Consider the following 23105-nt stretch of genomic DNA (forward strand, 5'->3'; position numbering starts at 1 on the left):
GGGGAATGCATTCCAGCAACCAAGAAGGGGACTCTCAGAAGGTCACAGACAGCTATGTCACTGCAAGCAGGGGCTCTGAATTGCTCTGCATTGCTAAAGCTCAAAAAGTTTCTATAAATACTTGAGAAGGCAACAAAGCAGAACTGTTGTAGAGGAAACTATAAGTTTCAGTAGAAGCCTGCATCTCTGTAACAAAGTAACATGTAAAGAAAAACCTTAAAGCTATTAGTTTTTCTGTAAGCTCCTGCTCTGGCCTGAGCTGTGGGTGTAGCTCTCCCCCATGGATAACAGTGGAAAAAGACTTCTAGCTAGTTCCCTACAAAGTGAAAAAGAAAATAGTTTCACAATGTTACACGCACTTACAAAAGATCTTGGCTTAGGCAGCAATTATTTTATGCAACTTAATAAGACAGAAACCACTAATTAACTACCCAGGCCCAAAACAAAGGCAATCTGAATGCTAGGAGTAGGACTGAGTCATCTGGTTTCTCCTGTCTCCATACCCTCCAGTTGAAGACAGGTTTTCTGAGCCCCAGGCAGGTTTTTCTACAAGATGGGATTTTAGATGCATTTTCTAATAATCCTATCTGTAAGTTTTGGGGTTTTTCAGGTTTTTTTGTTTGGTGGTTTTTTTTGTTTGTTTGTTTTTGTTTTGGGGTTTGGTGTTGTTTTTTTTTTTGCATTGGGTTTTTTTTGTTTGTTTGTGTTTTTTTCCCCTCTTAAAATGCTGGTGCACATACAGCAAGTAGTGGACTGAACAGTCACATTTACATTCTGGATAAACCTACTTTAATGTAGTAGTGGAGAGATTATTTTTTTCTGACACCTGCCATCTTTTCACAAAGCAGCACAGGTTCCCTTTTAAATCTTCTACATGCATGGAAGCAGTCTATTAGTCTGCAGCAATGTAATTTCACCCTTCTTGCCAAACAGTTGGGGAGACTCAACTAGAACAGGTCCCGTCGTGCAAAGTACACTAGCAAGGGTCACCCAAACATCTTCAGAATCTAAAGAAATAAGGCAAATTAACAAAAGAGAATAACATCCTACATATACAAAACCAGAATAAAAATGCATTACTTGCTTCAGGTTACAACTGACACTTGCCATGTTTAAACTTCTGTGTTATATTTAAAGCTCCTCCAAATGTTTGAACATGTGTCTATCACTACTGATTGTACTTGTATTGATCACTGCCAAACTGCAGGTTCACAGGCAGTCCAGCTGATGACATACAGAGAACATCTACTTTCACCCTGTCACAAGAAAAAGGCCGAGAAACCCAATTACAGGCAAGTGCATAGGTCATGTGCCATCTAATATGAACTGTGTAAAATACTATTTGATATACGCTGTGTCAACAACTGTTGACCTCTCTCAACTCAAATGAGCCTTTCCCCTTGCTTCAGCCATGCCTAACCTCTGAAGCCTCAGGCATATATTGTTCTTCCCTTACGTATTTTTTTTCTCCACAGGAAAGATGCCAAACACTTGTGTTTCAGAAGTTCAATTTATACAAAATTCAACGTCTATACCCTAGGACCCTCTTGGATGCTAATGGACATGACTGGACAATAGGAACGGCCAGTGTGTCTAGCAGCAGATACTAAAATGTTTTATTTTGTCACCTTTCCATATATTGTAAATTCCTTCCTATGAACCCCACTCTGTTTCTTCCCTTTCCCTAATCTTGTCCCAAGCTCTTTACCCTACTTATCTTCTATTACTCCTTTCAGTCCCTTCTTCCAGCAGAAAGCTGTATGAGTGAAATACCTTCTTTTTGAAAGTAATCCAAGTTCATTCTCTACTTGTGTAGGTACTTTTATTTTAAACTACATGGATATTGAGGAATAATTCTCACTCGAGGGATAACGGACAATATCCAGCTCCTTTATGCAACACTGCTTAAGGTTTTATTTCTGAAGCAATCAAATCTTAAGCAAACACTAAGCTTCTTGTTTGAGGCAGTAATGTCTAATATTCAAGACAAAGCTCATAAAACAGACAGGGGATTAGATTTTTGTGGTTGAAAGGCAACACATAACTTCATTTTATTTTACAGATGTATGGGGTTTGGGTTTTTTTTTTCCTGTGACCATCCTATACTGTATAACTTTATTTCAGCATTTACCGTCTTTTTGAGTGTTTATATGGAATTAGTTTTTTTGTTTAAAGAACTACAATGAAACTGGAGAAGCAGAAATGTAAAGGTTGGTGGGCAGGGTAGTGAAGAGGGCTCAGCATTTCAATAGTTTTGGCCTTTTTTTTTTTAATATGGCACAAATATGAACTACAACCCCCACTCATGCATTATCAGTAAGGTTGAGACCATTTGCATTCAATTAAAATAGTAATTCATAGCAACGAACTGCTATCCCCTAGTAACAGCAGCTGTTAAAAGATAGACATTTGTTGTTTGTGTTTGCACACAACCACACAGCACTTGTATTACATCACAAAACATAATTTAGGAAAATAGTAAAGATTATTTCGAAGTTTTATTTCAATGCTTTTTATTACTTGGGGCGGGGGGTGTGGATATCCATTCCAAAACAATCAGTCTTTTCAGACCTCGCTCGGTGACAAGGTCTTGGGCATTAAACTTTCTTCTCGATTCTAACTGACAAGGGACAATGTACAACAAATACTGATCTGACTTCTGCTGGTTTTCCCTCATTCTTCCACTCTATAAATCTTTCTTCAATACTCAATAGTGGAAGAAGTAGAACCACTGGTCTTTAAAACAGATTTCATCTGTCACTTCCCTAAATGGAAGCAATATTTTCAACAGTCAAGACGCTGATCATCAGTCCTGAAGTCACTTTTGTTTGCAGAAACAGCTCATGATGGATTAAAGTCATGATTGTTTTTTCCTCTGTCATATATCCAGGATAACGTATCTCTCAAATAAGACAACTTCTTGCAATTCTAAAAAACCCAAATACTACAACTGAAGTCATAATCGCATTTACATATAACAACTCCCCCCTCCCAAGAAGCAATTACGATTTTCCAAGAAAAAAAGACTTTTTGAGGAGAGCAACTTGAATAGAGAAACAGTGCATTTTTCTTTCCATGCTTTACTCTAAGGAAGTAACATGGAATACTAACAAGTTACTATAAGCAAACAGTTCTGTGTTGTTCTATTTTGGAGGATATTAGAAAGTTGTGGTTAAAATATATTATAAACTGCAAGTGATACCACCTGTCAGTTCTGCAAAACTGATGAGCAATGTAATAGCTCTTAGAGAAGAACACCTGTGACTAATCCAGCTAGCATTAATTAAGTGATCTTTGACCTACTAAGGTAGGTTAGCATAACACATACAGTTTAATTATTCATACATTACTACTTGATACAAGTTGTACTGGACCTTGCCCCTATTGTCTGACAGCAGAAAAGTAGGTGAAAGTTGCCTCTTCCTTCCTTCCTGTTATCACTCTGTAACTGATTATTCTATATCAAAATTAAGACACACACTATGAAAAGTCTGTGTAAGATGACTTTTTTGTTACACATTCAAGCACATTTGATTAAAGATTAAAAGAAGATTTTTAATTTTTTAATCTGTATGTTATTTTACTTTTCAACTTTGGCCAGCAGTGATACTGAACTATTGCTGACATTCTATTAAAACTTTAAAAAAGCACACAAAATAAAATAGAAAACAAACAGTTATTCCAGGAAAACATGATATATTAGCATATCTGATTTAGAACATAATAAATACTTAAGTGTGTATTCTTAAATAAACTATGCAAGGAAGGAAAACATTTTGCAGGTAAAGTTTACAGTTGCACTAGAGCAGTTCCATGGTTCACAGTGTTTTGCTGTTTAGATTCAAGTCTGCAACATTCACTTTTGCCCTTAGGAAGCTCAGAACTAGATTTAGTCTCACACTAACATGACACAACATTTTCAGGCATATATATACCACCATATATAGATATACACCATATATATATGTATATAGATATATACACACACCAAGGTGAACAAAGGAATTCACATACGTAAGACTAAGTCACCACTGTTTCTCACACACTTTACTCAGTTAACCTCAAGCAGCAACTACACTACCAGTCCTCCTCCAGACTATTTAGATTGCAAGTAAAATTCTTCTCCATAGGAGTAAGTAAATAAATTTAGGACAGCCGTACTCTCCCAACTTCTCCCTCTTTCCAAAGAGGCAGACAGAAATACAACACAGAAATTAGAGGGTACACTAGGCCCTGGAGATTTTTATCATTACTGCACAAACGTTTACCACTTGTTATTATATGTCAGCATCATATACCACCACAATTATGCTGGAATATGTAAAGATTTGGCACAATGACAAATTTTTCCAAAAGTATGCTATAATTTACATTAGCAACAAAGCATTAAGAAATGAGTGATACATGAACCAATGAGACTAAAGGAGGATGAGGCAATGGTAATAACTGGATGCTTTTGTCTAGGCTGGTGGTATAGGCAACGTAGCTCACCTACTGCCTGGTCTTGAAAGGTAGCATTCTGTAAGGCTCCTGGGAAGATTTGCCTCACAGGGAAACACAGAGACAAGAACAAAGACCAGTGGGCAAAAACCATCCTCAAAAATAGCATTCAAGCAGCAGGACAGCTATTATTGAACCAACTGAATGTTGGATGTTAGTTTGGAATCTATGGCCACAACACAGTACCAGTAGTAAATAAGACCTAAGCTGTGGAGGGACTCAAAAGCATAAAGGAACACATATGCACAAGTGGCACAATCAAGTTTGTACACATGGTACTTACTTTTGCAACTGCATTTCTAATAGATTTGAGAATGCAAAATGGCTTGAGAGAAGAAGATTACAGCAGCAAAGAACGAGGTATCAGAAAGACTGCAGTACAGATAGAAGAAAAGGGACTGATCAGGTCTGGCTATCTCTACTCCTTTCAACTGCTGAATTTGCTGGAACATAATTCATAAATTAACTCCATTTTCAAATTCTCACTAATCTTGTAATATTGTCTGGTCCACCTAATACATATGACTGCCTCAGATTTTTAACACTGTACCTAGCAAAACCTGAAGATTCATACAGGAAGGGCTTGTTCCAAATACAGTCTTCAGCATTAAGGCTAATGCTCACTTTCACTGACTCTCAAGCTAATATATGCATAACATCAGAAGATTTGCAAGCAAAATAGTTTATGGGGACAACCCAGGAGCCACATATTTATTCCAGAGATAGGGAGATTACTCTGGACAAGTTCTAACCTGCTGCTGTCAACTGACTGCTACTATATAGTAGGAATATACTAAATGCACTTCAAAACTACACTGGACTTGCACCTACATTTGAAGATGTGCTCTGGTCTGAATGTAATCTAGTTTGTGTGCTCCAAGATCACTCCTCAACAAAGGCAGAGCAAGGTAAGCATGGATACATGGGAGATTCACTTTAAAAGAATACTCTTGATCCAAATTAAAACATAGATGCTCCCAGAACATCTGTATGGCCTAGTCTTTCTTACAAACACCATTATAACACATTAAGTGATAAAATCTTGCACTACAGTGCCATTAACTATTCCAGCTCAGCATTTCTATGCCTCCATATATACGTTTTCTCCTTTTTTACAATGATATTTCACTAAACTAAGGAAAGATCCCTCCCTAAGAGTTTGATAGAAGAGTAACTCTCAGCAATAGTTCGGGATCTTATTGTTTCTACCCTCATGGAAACAATGTAAGGTAACAAATGCATGAATTGTTAGCAGCATATCAATTTCTGTTATGTTATATGACAAAGTTACCTAATTCATGAAGCTCTTAAAGGTATTATGTGTATGAAAGGAATTAGGTAAAATAAAACTGGATTATTGCTTAATCACAGGTATGTTATTACTTAAGTCTGTTGAGTAAGCCCATTTCACTGTCAAGATCTGGCACCATGGTAAGTTTGTAGCAACTACGTGATATCTAACTGTACTACTGCAACATATCGGGTCAATAATCTACAGCCACAAATATGCTACAATCTTGAAAGGATTGAGTCTAAGGCATATCCTTCACCTGCCGCACTTTGTGGTACCCAAGCGCTTCATAGGAGATTAACAAATACACACCCTAGCAAACATTTACCAGTAAGGATTCCTCATAGGCAACATAACCATAGATGAACCTCTTTGAAATTGTTATCCATGTACCTTACTGCCACACGGCAGCATTAAAAAAACAGCTGGGGTCCATTATCCACCTGTGCAGATAAGAGCGTCCTAGGACATCCCTAGAAGTCAACTGTTATTAATATTAGTTCAGCCAGGAAAACGGAGAAAACTAATGTAATTTGAGTAACACGGTGGCGGCGGTTGGATACTCGCAAGAGCGGCATCGACCGCACCACAGGGGAGGCGGGAGGGGGAAGCAGCCTGACCCCTCTCCACGGAGGCCACCTCTCCGGGAAGAGGCTGCCGGCAGCAGCGCCCCTAACAGCAGGGACGCGGTCTGCCCCTCCGTCGGGCCGAGAGCCAAGGAGGGCGACCAGAGCTCTCGCCTGCCTCGGCCTCCCGGTGCCCCTCCCGCCCCGCGCACCCCAGGCCTGGCCCGCGGCCCCGCCGCTCGCCGCCCCCGGCCCAGCCCGCTCACCCGTGCTGGGCTGCCGCCCGCCGCTTGTTGAGCAGGCAGAGGAGCGCGCAAGCGGCGGCGGTGGCCCCGGCGATGGCGGAGTGGCGCACGGTGAGGTACTTGCTGTAGGCGGCCATGGTGCGAGCGCAGCCGCCGAGCCCAGCCGAGCCGAGGCCAGCCGAGCAGGCGCAGGGAATGCCGGGAGAGGGGCGGGGCCCGGGCGGCCTCGCCTCCGCCGGCGGGGTGGCCAGCGCTGGCCTTCGCCGGGGGAGCGGGCCGGTTGTGCAATGGGGAAAATGGTAATTAACGCTCCTTCCCCATCTCCCACGCCAGGCGGCGAGTGAAAGGGAAGGGGCGTTGCCTCCCGCGCCAGCGGGGCCGGGCCTGCTGCGGCTGTCCTCGTCTGGAGGTCGGGCTGAGAGCCTGGCGGCCGGGCCTGCCCCCGCGCCCCGGCCTCAGCTTACGTTTCCATTTCTTCTGCCCACCTCGGCTCGGCACCTCCTGCCGTGTGGGGCTGCAGGCACTGACTTCCACAGGGGGTCTTTGTGCCATTGTACGGTGTAAGTTCAGGGTGTGAATTGTGAATGCCATATAAAGGAGACAATACGAAATAAACCTTTAAGAGACACTTTGATGTAAGTTTTGCCACGGTGTCTTTTTTTTTTATTTTGTTTTAGGGCTGTGAGAGGAGCTGCCAAGATTGACTTTCAGACAGAGGGTGGAATGAGTTGTCGCCTGTGTAAATCCAGGAAAACAATCCCCATCACGGGCAGAGCCACACCAGGTACAGCGGGAGATACCAGCCAGCCTTCTCCTACAAAACCAGTTATACTCGCACAGGTGCTTTTTCCAGCCGAGTTAATAACAGTTTGCCAAGACAAGCTGTACCAGCAAAAACACCCATGCCAGCATAACTGTATTTACACTGGATCTTCCCCTGTGGGGGGGATCTTTCTGATCCCTCAGAAAGACGCCTGATACTGATAGGAAGAGGCTGTACTTTCTACAGGAACTGGTCAGTTAGATATTTAAAGCCTGTATTGGTGCAGTGGTTAATCCTGAAATGACAAAACGATTATTGTGCTCAAACTTAAATGCAGCTCAAAATGCAGTTAGAATCAACATATCTATTTTTAGTCTAAAAAATGTTTTCTAAAAACATTTGAATACCTTTGAATGTTGTGCTTTTGTTATTGTAGTATAAGAGTGCACATAGGAGAGTCCATTTATTGATTATTCCTATTTTTTTCAAGTATGTGTGCCTGGAGTAGCAGGGCTGAAGCTGCAGTTTGATGTGGAGTAATCTGTGTTTCTTCATGGTGAATCACCACATATACTTTTCTTCTTGCTCCCTCTCTCCATCCTTGGTGTCATCAGGCATTTGGGGAAAGTTTATGTTTTGATGTAAAAGCTGGAGTCACAAAACATCAAATTATTCAGACTTTCTGGAGCATTAGAGTAGTGACTGTTGAATCTAGTTCTCTGGCACTTGTTCTGTGACCTTGGACAAATCAGTAATCTCCCCGCTTTGAAATATCTGCTGTACATTGTTGGTTTTGGGGGAAAAAATCATAAACTATTAAAGTGTTTCTGATTCTCAAGAAAATAAGCAGCAGAATTGGACAGCATTAATAAATTCATCTTGTTTTATAAGGTGAATGTTTGTAAAAATATCTTGTTTTTTTAAAATCTTAGCTACGTTTGCAGTAGGTAAATGTGCAAACCTAAAAAGAGATAGTGTCTATGTCAAAGTAAAGTTCTTATATTCAAATAATTACAAAAATGAAAATTTGTACAAGTTTCCAGTTTTACTGAATCTTTAAAGTACAGTTTTGCTGCTACTTTTAATCTCAATATCTGTGCAGAGATCCAGAGCGCTATGATATTGCCATGCATGTCCTTTTCCCTCCCAAGCTTAGGTTGGTTGTACCCTTCCACAGAACTAGCTATCTAATATAGCCTAACTTTGTTTACATACAATGTCCATCTTTTTGGGCCATGCTGACCTTTGTTGTTTGCATGACTGCATGACTTGTGTTCTGCTATGTTTGTCCTCTGCAGTGTCCTTATCCCACTTTTTGAGGCTAGCCAATACCATGTCTTATTACGTATTTTATTTCTCTCCTAACCTGTCCTTACATAATTTCACGTACACCTGCTTGTTTTCCAAGAAATTTGTCTCACGCATCCAGTCCTCCACTGTTTCTTCTGCTGCCTCCACTCTTGAATGTTGCTTTTTTTTTCAGAATAACTTTGTTAGCATGGTTGATAAAGGGGCACTTAGTTCAAAACATGAGGTTTTTATTGATCCATTATTTCATCAGTTTCCAACAACACTTAATGGCTAAGCATATCCTTGATAAAATCACCCACACTGATCAAATGCTTCTGTGACAAAATCTCCTTTTTTGTTCTGCAATTTGAGGTCTGCTGCATTTCAATGGTTTATACATTGCAGCCATTTTGTTTTCTTGGTACAAGTCAACTGTGAGAGTTTGCCAAGGTAGCAAATAACAGCAACATTAATTCAAATCTATCTCAAATGTAAAAGCTAGAGGTGGAAAGGTAGCTTGAAAGAAAACAACGCAAAGAGTACCACGCCTGTCACCTGTATTAATAATAATGTGTGTGGTTTGTAGTGTGTGTGTTTTGTCACTTCTTGTAGTGAAGCAAGATCAAATTAACAGCTGTGCTTTTAATATGGTCCATGATATAGTTCAAACTTCTTACTAGCTATGTAAGAACATCCATAGAAAGCAAGCTATTTAAACTAGAAAGTGCACTCTGGAAGACTAAAACCTGTAGGAAGAAAAATGCATATTTACTAATAAAGCCTTAAAACCCTATAATGGACATCAGGAGACCTCATAACAGCAAGTGTTAGGCTATGGTCCCATGTCTGAAGTTTTAAGCAGCAGTATCTGCCTAAACAGTTCTTCAATTTCACAATAAAAATAAACCCAAAGGCTGCTTAATAAAAAGCAGTAATAAAATTGCTAAACAGTTGAGATTCTCAAGTCATGTCCTCTGTCAATCATGATTTTAGCCAGTTGAGTTTTAAAGAACGAGTCAAAGTCAGGAATATAAGAAATTGTTATGGAGTGAATATTTTGTCCTACTAATAGTTGTGTGAATAATTTTTTTTTTTTTTTTTAATGGAGTCTAGGTTAACAAATAAGATGCTCTGATTTGGTTTCTCTCAGAACAGGAAGAACCTGTATTATTTGCTGTTGGCACATACAACACCCAACTGTATTCTGAGAACAACATATCATCTAATAATTAAATGAAAAATCATGTTTATTGTAGGTCCAATGTAACATATATTAATATAAGGGAGAGCAATTTACGAATGTTGTGAAAGGTGGCAGAAGAATGAGATTAATTTATGTAAGTTGAGGTAAGCTATAAGATGCAAACTGTGCCATGTATGCTAGTTAAGTTTGAAGGTAATTTGCATAGCGCTGGTCTCCATTCTGTAGACTTGCACTTGCTTAATTTTTAAGTCTGTATAAATTAAGTAAGATTGTTCACTTGTTTAATGTTAAGTAAAGTACTATGATATTTGAAAACTTAATAACTAGTGCAGCAAGAACAGTTCCAGGGATTGATGTGGTATCTTTTGTGAAATCTGTGTTATCTCTTAGGTGTATCTCTTAGTTGTAGAATTTGGCATGTTTTACAGGGGCATTAATGAACTGCTCTATTAATGCAGTCATGAGCGTTAAGTGATAAGGTTTTGTCATTCTACTGAAGTGCTATACCAGAGTATTAGTTTGCTGGCTGATTTTTAGCAGAAGAAAATGATACATCTGAAGTTGAGCTACATTTAATTATGTATTAGTTCATATATGTGTGTGTATGTGTGTATATGAATAATGATATGGACATTCTGAATGACAGCCTTGTCAATACAGCTAGTATCAGCCAAGTGGAATCATATTATCTTTAGTAACTTCATAGAACTTGAAACTCCAGTGTGGGTGAAGTAATGGTATCAGCCACTCAAAACCCATAAGCCTCCACCTCCATGAAACATACGCTGATTATAACACAGGTTTGATCTTCAGAGTGGGGCCTACAGGGTGAAATTGAAACAGACATAAACTTTCTTTGATCTGCAGAACAGAGAGAGAAGACATGTTTCCATTTCTTTGTATCTCCTGTTTTCTCTTCTTGTTCTTGCTCTTTTCTTACCTACCTCCTGCATGCCCCTCAGATGATTGGGATGTTACAGGAGCATAAGGTGTGGGAAGGGGTTCTTCCTGAGCAGAAAGTAAAGTCTGGGAATAATGTGGGGAGAAGAAGATAAGGGGTGTATAGAAAAAAAAAATGCTTAGAGGGCTTAGGATGTACAAAGCATTGGCTTTTAAATATGTTGATGCTTGCAAACTTTGTGCCATTACTGCCTTACTTCCCCACTATGGGGATAGGAGTACTTGTCCTAATCTTTATTAATGGACACCATAACCCACAAGAGCTTAATTGCTACACACAAGCCCACTTTCTGCATTTTCTTGATTTCTGACCGTATTTTTTGCTCTATATGCCTGTTTTTTTAATGTGACTGTGATATATCCTCTATAAAAACAACTGTTACCTCTACTTAATACCTCATGCCTTTCCAAAATACATGATGACAGATCATTTTTATACGCACAGCTCATAAATTTAAAATTCTAGGTGAAAATGTGGAAGTACATAGGAATTACCATTATTAGGCCAGACTCGGAAATTATCTGGTCTCCTGTCTGTACATGGATAGTATCAGATACTCTAAAAGACAGTATAGACTCCACACAAATGCTTTCATAGTGGATCTTACTCTAATTTCAAACATTTACATACTGACTTAGTTCTAAAGTTCAGTGTTTGACATCCATTCTAATTTTTGTTGGCACTAAGTATTATAATTACTCACATTCTGCTGGTCTGGAAGACGCACCTGTTATTTCAGATGAGAGCCAACCACTGATTTGTAGTAAGAATTCCTTTCTATTTTACTTACTGTTTTCATTTGCCTTTCCTGTTAGTTGGTTTCTGGTTTTGACTTGTTTTACAGAAAGAGGTCTTCACTGAGCTGTCCATATTGATGCTTAGGATGCCAATATTCCTTTCACGAGTCAATCTGTGTGACATAAATACAGAATTAGGTCTTTCTTCCAAAATGCAGTACTCTGCATTTCTTAACAGTCAGTGCCAGTAAACATTTTGTGCTTCACTTGCCTACTTTGGGCTAGGTGAGTGGGTAGAAAAATGGTAACTGAAACTAAATGTTCCTGTTTAGCTTGTTCAGTTTTTTCCTGAAGTGAATCATGTCTCAGTTTGATCTTGACACCTTTTAGCGATCTGAAAGCTAGGGTATTTCACTACTCGACATTTATTTCTAGCTTATCTCAAATATTGTATTGGTTTATGTTTTATTAAATACATAAAATAGAGGTCAAGTAGTCATTGATGTTAACTTCCAATCATACTTAGAATAATGCTTGGTTAAAAAACTGTTCCCTTTTTCATCAAAAAGTGAGAAAACTGAAGGAAGTTTTTAAAGGACATTTTACTGAAAAGGCATTCATGAACAGTATAATGGATCTTTGCAAAGTCAAGGTGTCAAGTTTGATATCTGAATTCAGTAATTTAAACAAAGGCATTTAAAATAGGTTAACAACTAGTTCCTGTTTCCTTGGTAGAGCTGTAATTACAGCTTTTATTGAGATTGCCCCACAATTCCCTTATAAGTAGTGCTTTTCACCTGCTTATATCTTTGATGATTTATATCTTTGATGATTTATAATGATGCAAACTGAAAGTTGGCAGAAATTTTCTGCCTCAGCTTCCATATTAACTTCTTCAATAAATGATGTCATGCCAGTGTGGTCCAATTATTTTCGAGAATGAAGCAATGGAAAAATAAATTACTTTCAACATACTAAGAAAATGTCACAATCTTTTAGGTCATTGTGCTTTATCGCCATGCTTTGCAATGCAGACTCAAATTTGGCAGAGACTAGCTTATACTAGAGAGACACAACTTTTAAAAAACTGTCTCATCATCACTGTTTATGTTACAGTTCCTTCTTATTCCGAGTGATGAAGCCTGAATTGTTATAAGCACTTAAAAAGGAATCATATCCCTCTCATACTTGGTCAAGAGTTATCAGACATTAGGTTTAAACTGTAACAACTTCATCAGGCCCATCTTTCTGTTTTCCAGGAGCTATGGCCACAAATACATATCATGATGATGTGTTCTTTAAACAAAGTATAATTTGTTTTTAACATTGGTAATGTAAAAAGGATGCTAAAATAACAGAACGAGGATTTTAATACATTCTGTGTGTAGATCTATTTGCTTAGTTAATCACTGTAAAAGATGAGTAGTGAGGGTCCAATTTTTAGACTGCAGAACTCTTCTCCCTCTTGGCATGTTCCTGGAAATTACTGTCTCCTACTTCTTCTCACTACAGGGACTTTTAACCTATTTAGTACTTTTTACACATTAAACTTCTATCCTTGCCAAGTACAGTATTTCTTAATTATTGTTTTGAGTCAATATAGTTCAGATTTTTTTTGGAGAATTAAAGTGGATTTAGAATTTCTTCTCTGTATGCAATACTTTGCATTTATTAACACTCAGACTCAATTACCATTTTGCTACACACTCACCAGCTGAAGAAAGATAGAAGGCGGAGGAGCAATGTTCTAACTTGAAGTGGATTTCCAAAATTGAAGTCCTATCTCCACCCATTGTTTCACAAGTTGGTAGTTATTATAAGCAGCCCTTCTGATTAACCATGTCAGAGACATCAAACATTCTAGGAGCTTAATAGTCTGCTCTGACACACTAATAACAGGTCATATATGATATCCATATAGCATTGTTGAAGAAGTTTTTCACTTGTTCCTTCACACTGACTTTTGAAAAACAGATTTGTGTGCCTTCTGTAACAATTCTTGCCTTGGGCTACCAACAGGGCTGGAGATGCCATCATTCAGTATGTTCAGATCCCTCACAGCTCCTGCTGCTAAGCCAACTGCATCAACCATGCACCATCAGTTTCCTTACAGATCATACTATCCAAGTCTCTGTAGCCCTCCTCTGTACAGAATAAGCAGTCATCTGTTGATGGAGTACTATGCAAACTCAAAGGCTTTTCCTGTAATGGCTGTTCTATACCAAAATGCAGCTGGACATGGCGACTGAGCATAGGTAACATGTTTTGCCTTTAAGAATGATCCCACTGATCTGAATGCAGCGGGATGAAACCAGATAAGGGATGAAGGGAATGCATTAGGATGAGGCAAGATTGAGTGTGGAAGAGAAATAAATGGCTTGACAAGAAATCAGTGAAGAAGGGATACAGAAGCTGGAGTGGCTTAGCAAGACAATATTTAGGAAAGGAGGCTGAGCCACCTTGGGTCAGGAAGCCAGTGGAAGGAGGACCTAAAGACCAGTTGAGCAAGCAGAATACACAGGCTGAATAATGATTCTGGTATTGGGAGGGAATTAACTGATTAGGCAAGAAAAGCAGACTGGAAGTGTGTTGCAAAACAGGAGAGTGACACTTGGAGCTAATGAGGAAAACAGAAAGGAGGGATTTAGAGCTAATTGACTGGAGAAGAAAAAGGTTGAAAGAAGGCAACTGAACTCTAATGAGAAGATGTGGGATGGAACTGGCCTGACCAGGAGCATGTGGTACCTGAGTTAGCAATTTATGGTGGAGGAGATGGGGGAAGTGTGGTAGCAGAACCATTTGACAGGGAGTGCAGGTGCAGTTCTTGTATGAACCTGTACTGGATTAGGATTGTATAGGTAAGTAGGCTGTTGCCTACAGGCCTGCTCTGTCATATATTACAAAAATTTTAAGACACAGCATGAGGCAGGTGATGATGGGAAGAAAAATGACAGTTCTATGGCTAAGGCAGATAAATGCTGATAAGATGATCTCAACTACCACTTCAACTCTGCCACAGCATCACTGTAGGATGCTGCCCCAGGGTAAGTTATCTAACAGATTCAAAGCTGGCCTATAATTGCATTTTTCCCCATTTTCAGAATATTTATCATGAGATATATCAGAGAGGTATTTGCAGAAATGTTCTGTGCTACTAAGTGGTTGCAGTTAGGTGGAGCTTTCTTTAAACATAGTATTTTTTTAAATACTTAGCATTTAATAATATATTTTAATTTTTTGTGTCATATTTTGATGGTGCTCATTGAAGTCTAGTGCTAGATACTAATTACAAATAAATTTAATATTACAAATGAATACTAAATAACTGTCTACTCACTGAATGAGACAGCAATACCATGGTAAAAACCTATGAAGTCATATAATTAAAGGTTGCATCCTGATACAGCCTTAATTAAAGTTTCTTGGGCAGTTTTAGACCACTTCTGGAATAGTCCCAATTAAGTCTGCCACAAAAGACACAAGTGCAGAATGCAGCTGCTTTACTTAGCAACATTTTCTGCAAAAAGGTGTTTTACTAGTGCATGCACTGGCTTCCAGTAGTTGTCATAACTGAGATGTCAGTTTAGATCTGTAATCTTTGGAGCCAAAAATCTTCCAGTAGATAGGATCTAGTTGCCTTCTTCCTCTCTCAAAGCATTTGAGTTTACTCACAGTTTTGAAAGGAAATGCGCTGGTAACAGAGTAGGAAGCAACAAGGAAAGGTGTGAGCCATGACACTTGTCATAGAATCATAAAATCATTGGGTTGGAAGGGACCTTTAAAGGCCATCTAGTCCAACCCCCCTGCAATGAGCAGGGACATCTTCCAACTAGATCAGGTTGCTCAGAGCCCCATCCAACCTGACCTGGAATGTTTCCAGGGATGGGGCATCTACCACCTGTCTGGGCAACCTGTGCCACTGTTTCACCACCCTCATGGTGAAAAATTTCCTCCTTATAGCTGGTCTAAATGTACCCTCTTTTAGTTTAAAACCATTACCCCTTGTCCTATTACAACATTGTCTAGTGATAAGCAAAGAGAGAATTGCAGTGGAACTGTATAGAAGGTACAGAAGTGGTGGATCTTTACATTTGATTAAGGAAACCAGAAGAGCCGTTAGATCTCAGTGTTGATTGAAGATCATAGAATCATAACAAACAGGGCTGGAGTGTACCTTCAGGATCATCCAGATGGTCTTCAGCAAAGATGGTATAGAATGAGAGGAATTAAAAAGGCCAGGGGGAAAAAAAGGTTATTAACATAGTAAACCTCTTAGTTGCATGGAACAGGCAGGAAGAGATATGTTCGTAATATATAGTAACAACATGTGTAATTTAATGAGTAAAATTCAGAAATGTGAAACAGGTAGGCTTTTGGTAAATAAGCATAGGATCAATAACAGCAGAGGAGGAGGGGGAAAGTAGACCCCTCAAGAATGTAAAGAAATTAGTAACATTTTAAGGAAATATGAAACTCGTCTCCATGACTATACATACAAAGAGACTACTGGTGTTTACTACTATTTTTTTTTTTTTTTTAAGAAAGGATGTTACTACTACATGTTATTACTATTACTTACTACTATTACATATTGCTACTAATAATTTTTTTACTAATTTACTAATACTACATCTTGCTACTACTAATAGTTTGTGATACTACTGATAAATAGTATGTTTAAAGCCAAATCGCTAGGAGAAGTTATTTAGATTGCTAGTACTTAAGACAGTGCTTGCAGTCAATCATCTTCTAACTTGTTCAGCATGCAAAGATACTGCTTACGGGGCTCTCTAGTATAGCTCATATCCACTGGAAATTAAAATTTGAAACTGAATTCATCGGGGAACGTAATGTACGTAATTGTTTAAATGTGATACCCATCAGGACACTTGCCCTCATGCTATATAGCCCAGTGTTTTACATGTTTTAGGAAAAAAAGATGAAAGTTTCTGTAGGTATGTAGATATACATATGTGTGCATGTTATCTATATAAATTCACTGATATATGCACACTTTTTCCTTTTATGGTACAGAAAATAAATTAATCTCTCTTTCATAGGAAAAAATAAATAGTGAAGTTTTATCCTATTCTAGCAGAAGGAGAAAAAAAAAATCATATTACTCTTCAGCCTGAAGGCATAAAGTTATATGTCTCTAACCAACGTGAGAAAATTCTCTGTTACTTCCTACATAGAGCTACACCCTAAGCCACAGCTGAAAGCTCATCCTCTGCCTGCCAGCTAAGGCACAGTTTATAAGGTAGGGCAGGATTCTTTGCTCCAGCTCAGCAAGACTGAACCTACACAGTCCATCTTAATGCAGAATATATAAGTAGAAGATACACAGTTTAACTATTAAGTAAATAATCATCCGAATTACAACATTCCAAGTCAAATGTCAACTGCCAATTGCCCTGTTAAGTGAAATGAGAGTTTTTACCAGAAGACATGTTTCCGTGTTATTATCACAGCTTAGTTAATGCACTGAATGTTCACACGTTAGTTTGTCTCACACTAACGTGATGGGAACAGCATAAACAGGCAGCAGAAGTAACCAAATACTAACTATGGACCAAACCTTTAATAGCTGTGTATGATAACTAAGCAAAAAGAAATACAAACTTAAGCCTTCTAATCCTTTTCCTAAACTTAGTTGTGCCATACATTTGGCTTTCAGAAACACCTGTGTCCTAATCTTTAAGCTTATTACATGTTTCTTTTTGTAATCTGAAATTGTAAATCATAGGGCTTGACTCATATGACTAGCAGGGTAAACGAGCAGCAGAGCAGTTATGTTGTCCAGATTGTATTGTTGAAATACCTTTCAGACCAAGAAGCCCTGTAGTCCTGCAGAAGAGGAGGATGAATAAAATTGCTAAAATCAGGGAAGAGATCAAGACATGCAAGTACCGAGTAGTACTTGCAGGCACATTTTGCAGAGTTTACTTCAGGCACCATTGAAATGGTCTGTCTACACCAGAGGTGTTGCCAAGGTCAGAAAGGCCTACCCCCATATCATGACCACCTCCACAAGGAAGACAAGACATGAATCACTTCTGTCTTCTCCCTCCTTTATATAGTCAGATACTGTATTGCCTGTTCAAATCATGTACTACCCTGATTTTATATATTTATTTGAAATATTTTCCCACAGAACCAATCCCACAGTTGTCTTATTCTAGTTTGTTTCAGGATTTTCACAGAATCACAGAATGGTGGGGGTTGGAAGGGACCTCTGAAGATCATCTGGTCCAACCCCCCTGCCAAGGCAAGATCACCTAGGGCAGGTTGCACAGGAACGCATCCAGTCGGGTTTTGAAGGTCTCCAGAGAAGGAGACTCCACAACCTCTCTGGGCAGCCTGTTCCAGTGCTCTGTCACCCTCACAGTAAAGAAGTTTTTTCTCATGTTGAGGTGGAACTTCCTGTGCTGCAGTTTGTGCCCATCGCCCCTCGTCCTATCACTGGGCACTACTGAAAAGAGACTGGCTCCATCCTCCTGACAGCCACCCTGCAGATACTTATAGACATTGATAAGGTCCCCTCTCAGCCTTTTCTTCTCCAGACTAAACATCCCCAGGTCTCTCAGCCTTTCCTCGTACAAGAGATGTTCCAGTCCCGTAATCATCCTCCCAGCCCTCCATTGGACTCTCCCCAAAAGCTCCCTGTCTCTTTTGAACTGGGGAGCCCAGGACTGGACACAATACTCTAGGTGAGGCCTCACCAGCACAGAGAGTAGAGGGGGAGGATAACCTCTCTCGACCTGCTGGTCACACTCTTACCTGCTGGCCACACAGCATTTTGGGATGAAGATTTCAGCCCATCCAAGCTGAGTTTTTATTCTTCAAACACATATCTCCCAATTCTGTATTTTATTTGTATTAATTATGCTAGCGATAGGTTGGGGAGTTATATTTGAATCAATTTTAGGATAGCAGGGAAAACTCCCTTCCCTTCAAACCCCTTTCCCACGGATGAGATAAACTTTGCTAGAGTAGCCGAGGTGATACTTAGCCACAGGAGGAGACATGAAACTAAAGCTCCAAACCATCCTCTGCTCCACCACCGCTGGAGTGCGGGCACTCACCAGGGAAAGGTCACAGCCAGGTAAGAGCCGCGGGAGGAGCAGCCGAGTCGTGCAATTATCAAGCGCGCCACAGGATGGAGCCGTAGGGCTAGACTGGCAAATCACTGGGCTACCACTTACATTAACGTTATTAAAAAGCAAACGCGAGAGGAAATTATCCACGCAAATATTACACACTTAATGGTGGGCAATATATGTGTTTGCTGTAATCTTGACAGACAGTTTAAATCCTACAGTGAGGTTTGTTATTTTCTTGATCTGTATTCATCTCAACTTCATTCTCAAATCTCATGTATGTATTAGAGGTGACTCTGTGGACTAACTACAAAGTGAACATCTGTACAGTAGGGACTTATCGCTGGTGAAACAGCATAGCCCTCTTTGCCTTCATAACTTTGATTTTGTAGAATATCTGTGAAACATATTGTGCAGAAATAATATTAGTAGTGCAACTACAGAGCTAATAACCTACAGATCCCTTAATTTTTCATTTAATTTACCAAAGGTGTATTTAAGATCATAGTCCTTCTACTGTTATAGTAGTTAAACCAGTCTCAGTCACTGGTGGTCTACTTTGGATAATGTTTCAGTAGGTATGGGAGCAATGAAAAAGCATGTTTGTGCAAGACACCTGAGAAACAGGTGTTCCAGTCCTTTCCTGTTGTATATCAAGGCTCTTTACATAAAGAAAAAAACAGTTCCTAAGAATGCCTATAACACTGAAATAGTTAATGTGAGTATCAAGAAGTGATCTGTAAAATAAAACTGAAGTGACTAACGTTGTCGGATGCTTTTTGTTGATTGCACCAGAACTTAATCTTTTGAGCTTAAGAAGAAAATTATACCATTAATTTCACTCTAGTAGGAGCCCTGAACATGTTTTAGACCACTCTCTCAGGTTTATTTTTAAACTAATCACAGGCAGCTACGGGGCTGAAAGCTATACCTTCCAGTATCTCTGACCACAACCCAAAATACAGACTTGTTTATACAGGATATATACAAGACTATACAACATGTGATAACTATATGCAATTTTCAAAAAGCAATATTTGTTTCTTTATCCATGGGAATTCAAAACTTTGGTTTATATAAGCTTTCAGTATAGTTTAGATTAGATTAACACCTAGGGGTATATAATGATAGCATTGGTAAAACTTTCCTTATTCAAAATTTTTTTTGTCATTCCCTCTGTACTTGTCCCCCACTTATGTAATTCTTTCATTTTGTTGTCAGAAGTCATAGGTTAAATCATTATTCCACTCAATACAATTTATAAATGAGTAAACATGGGTAAAAATAGAATTGTTAATATTCTCACTTTGTTGCTTATCATCCTGGTTGCAGTCTTGCACATTTTTCCTTCTTTTAGAGTCATGTTTACCATGATTTTCAAGCCTTCTGGTCTTTCTTACCATATTTTCATTTCTGCAGTGCACATACGAATAAAGAGCCATCACTGGTCTATGTTGAAACTTATTCTGGCTATCTATGCACTATTGTGATAGGATGCTGTTTAGTGGAACTCCCTGATGCCTCACCAAACTGCCAAAATGTTTTCTAGGAAGCAACTATTTTCAGTGCTATTCCAGGGTCTTTATCTGTAACAACATTAACATTTTGCTTCACTTGGAACAGAATCAGGAAACACAAGTGCGATTTCAAAGCTTATTACAAAATATCTCATAAATGATGGCGGGAATAGAACAAGTACATAACAATGACAAATTACTTTGAGTCCATATGCTTAAATATTTTTATTTCTCTAGTCTAATTGTCTAACTGCTTGTTTGGAAAAAGGTGTAAACTTGCTGGTTTACTACTGATTTAAGATTTGAATCCTGGGACTCTTCTTAACGTTCTGTGTGAATGGTATCTGTAACTACAGAAATGGGGAATTCTGACCCAGAGTACTGGTTGATAGCATTTTGTGACAAGAATTATTGTCCAAATAGCTTTGCAAAATTTCAGCTGCATTATGGAATAACACTGCACACCTGATCATGAATTGTTACGGAAAATTCCCTATTTCACCACCAGTGAAAGCAAACCAGCAGCATTCCCTTCTCCATACAGACCTTTCATTGTAAAGGGAGCAATTAAAAATTTCACTCATAACCACAACTTATTGCAATAAACAGTTCTTCATCTTTCATATATCTGTTCTAAGTCTTGAGGGAGGAATTGATGACACTTACAGACTCAAACTTTTACCGGCACAGTTACTCCCAGGAAACCCATAAATCTTCATATGCAAATAAACGTATGAAACTGCTCATGACCATGGGACTGGGTGCATAACCCACTTTCATCAGAAAGAAATCGTGGTGCCTCACTCCATAGGTGTTCTATTAACTGACAGGAATTCAGGCAGTGGCCTCCAGGTGAAGACAATTAAGCTATCCTACCAGATCTGGAATGTGTTGGGAGCAATTCAGTGACTAGTTGTAAAGGAAGGAAGGAAGGAATGTGTCCTGCTTTTCCTTGTTAGGGCTTGCTACCACCCTCAGGACAAGGGAACTGTTTATTTTCCTCCTGGAGGGGGAAAAAAAAAAAAAGTTTATGTTGCATCTGAAGCAGGTGATCTGAACAGCTTAACCCTTCTTCCTGTATTTGATATATGCAACAGCATTCCTTTTCACAGCTTTTTTTTTTTATTGTATGGATGCAAAGCAGGAAAATTCTGATCTTACCTGGCTGTAAGCTTCTCCATCCACACTGGAGGCTACAGGGAATCAGTGCTTACCATTGGAATTAAAACAAAACAAAACAAAGAAAATCCATTTCTATTATGCATCCCCAGTGCATAGGCAGTGATGGAGTCCAGAGTGGTAGCGGCTTCTCCCATATTTGGTAACACTGCTACACACTGAAAATTGAAAACAGAACTTCACAGAAAGGAAAAAAAAAAAATCAATGGAATTTTAACTACAGCCCTATGCACTCTGGCACCATGGTAGACCACACAGAGCACACACAAGTGTGCTACAATGCGTTTTGAAACTGTCCTCACATGGTCATTTTGATGTTGAAGATCATCTGCTGCCATTTCCTTCTCCTTTCTGATTTGTTTCACTAATTGCACAATGGTATTGATGGAGGACCCATTCCTGCAGCTGGTTCCGATACAGCCTGTCTTCACAGGACCGGTTTCATGGCAGGAGCCAGATTCAGAAACCCAGTCCGCATCTCTGTACAGTTGCTGTGACTCTCAGATGTCAAGACTAGGGGTTGAGGGGGTGTAATTCTTCACAGTGTCTGTTTGTAAAGCTGGGAATTCCCTGCTAAAGGATGTGTTGTGTTTGCTAGAAAGTTTAGTTTCAGGAGAGGACTACACAAGTTCACAGGAGAGGAATTCACTGAGAATTTCTAGATATACAGAAATCATGTTTGGCACAGGAAGTTTCTCAGCTGCAAACAGCTGGAAGCTTAGCAAAAATGTTAGATATTCCTGTCCAGTGTTTCATATCTTCCTTAAGCATCCATTCATGGCTATTATGAGAAGCAGGATACTGGTCTTACTGGATTCTTGGTCTTACCCAGCCTGGTTATTCTTATTTTAAAACATTACCTATTTCCAATTCCAAAGTTCCTTCTACATAAATTATATATTCTCAGGTTTTTATTGCTGAAAAATTCCTACTTAAGAGACAAAGTACCAGAGATTATAAAAAGCCTTATACTATTGAGATTAATCCACAGCTGAATAAGTTTCCTACGTTAATGCCTTCACTTTGAGCATTTTAGGTCTCACATTTGGATTATGACTGGTTATGTGAAAGACCTCATCTTTAACTATTGTCTTTCACTAGTACATACTCACTACACTGTGATAAACTATGTTGTAAAAAAAGTCATTAGATATGCAGGCAAAAAGAAAAATACTGATATTAATTATTAGTCTCCTTTTGAGGCATTAAATGTATATGTTTATATTCTGAGCATACCTATATACACACACCCTGAAGATAAGATAGCTGTTGCTTACACAGTACATGTGACCATAAAAAGCAGTACATATTTCTCCCTTTTATTTCCCTTCCAACTTCTACTCAAGTCAGAGAAAATTTTTGTTTCTCTGATTTTGACCAGTGTTGTTGATTTTCTACATATCTCCTACCTTTGAAGTCCTTTAATATTATCTTTGAGGATTTTCTTTTAGATTTCCAGCTTTCAGCCCTTGCAACAGCATTCCCTGACATACCCTTTGATGTTTTTGTAGGTCACTGAAATGCAGCTTTTACCTGCCAGCAGACTTCAAAGCCTGTAATGTCTGGCAGCCAAGCCTGCCTCAGATTTTTCTATTGGTTGGAAGAAGTTACTGAAATTAGATGGCATATGCTCCATCAGCACTGGAGTCACATTCCTCCAGTAAAGAAGATTGCCAGTGTTGCTTTCCTGATTATATGCTGCTTTGTGGCTAAATCTTGAATTGGAGGCTGTCTGTCTGAAGAGGATGGTCT

At 39.0% G+C, this 23105-nt stretch overlaps 2 protein-coding genes across 3 annotated transcripts in view; one reads left to right on the forward strand and one right to left on the reverse strand.

The window, feature by feature from the left end:
- ABCD3 (ATP binding cassette subfamily D member 3) overlaps positions 1-6835 on the reverse strand; it is a gene marked incomplete at its 3' end in the record, with an annotated part of 30479 nt that extends 23644 nt beyond the window's left edge. For both annotated transcript variants that reach the window (XM_082002935.1, XM_082002934.1), the window contains exon 1: positions 6624-6835. In XM_082002935.1, the coding sequence (XP_081859061.1) occupies positions 6624-6739 (116 nt within the window). In that variant the 5' untranslated portion in view covers positions 6740-6835. The remainder of the gene's footprint in view (positions 1-6623) is intronic.
- The window catches only part of ABCA4 (ATP binding cassette subfamily A member 4), a gene marked incomplete at both ends in the record, with an annotated part of 55039 nt that continues 38671 nt past the window's right edge, over positions 6738-23105 (forward strand). The window contains 2 exons of the mRNA XM_082002756.1: positions 6738-6901; positions 7280-7386. Coding sequence (XP_081858882.1) covers positions 6738-6901; positions 7280-7386 — 271 coding nt within the window. The remainder of the gene's footprint in view (positions 6902-7279; positions 7387-23105) is intronic.

This window comes from Phaethon aethereus (assembly GCF_964289735.1).
Source record: "Phaethon aethereus genome assembly, chromosome: 8".
Classification (NCBI taxonomy): domain Eukaryota; kingdom Metazoa; phylum Chordata; class Aves; order Phaethontiformes; family Phaethontidae; genus Phaethon; species Phaethon aethereus.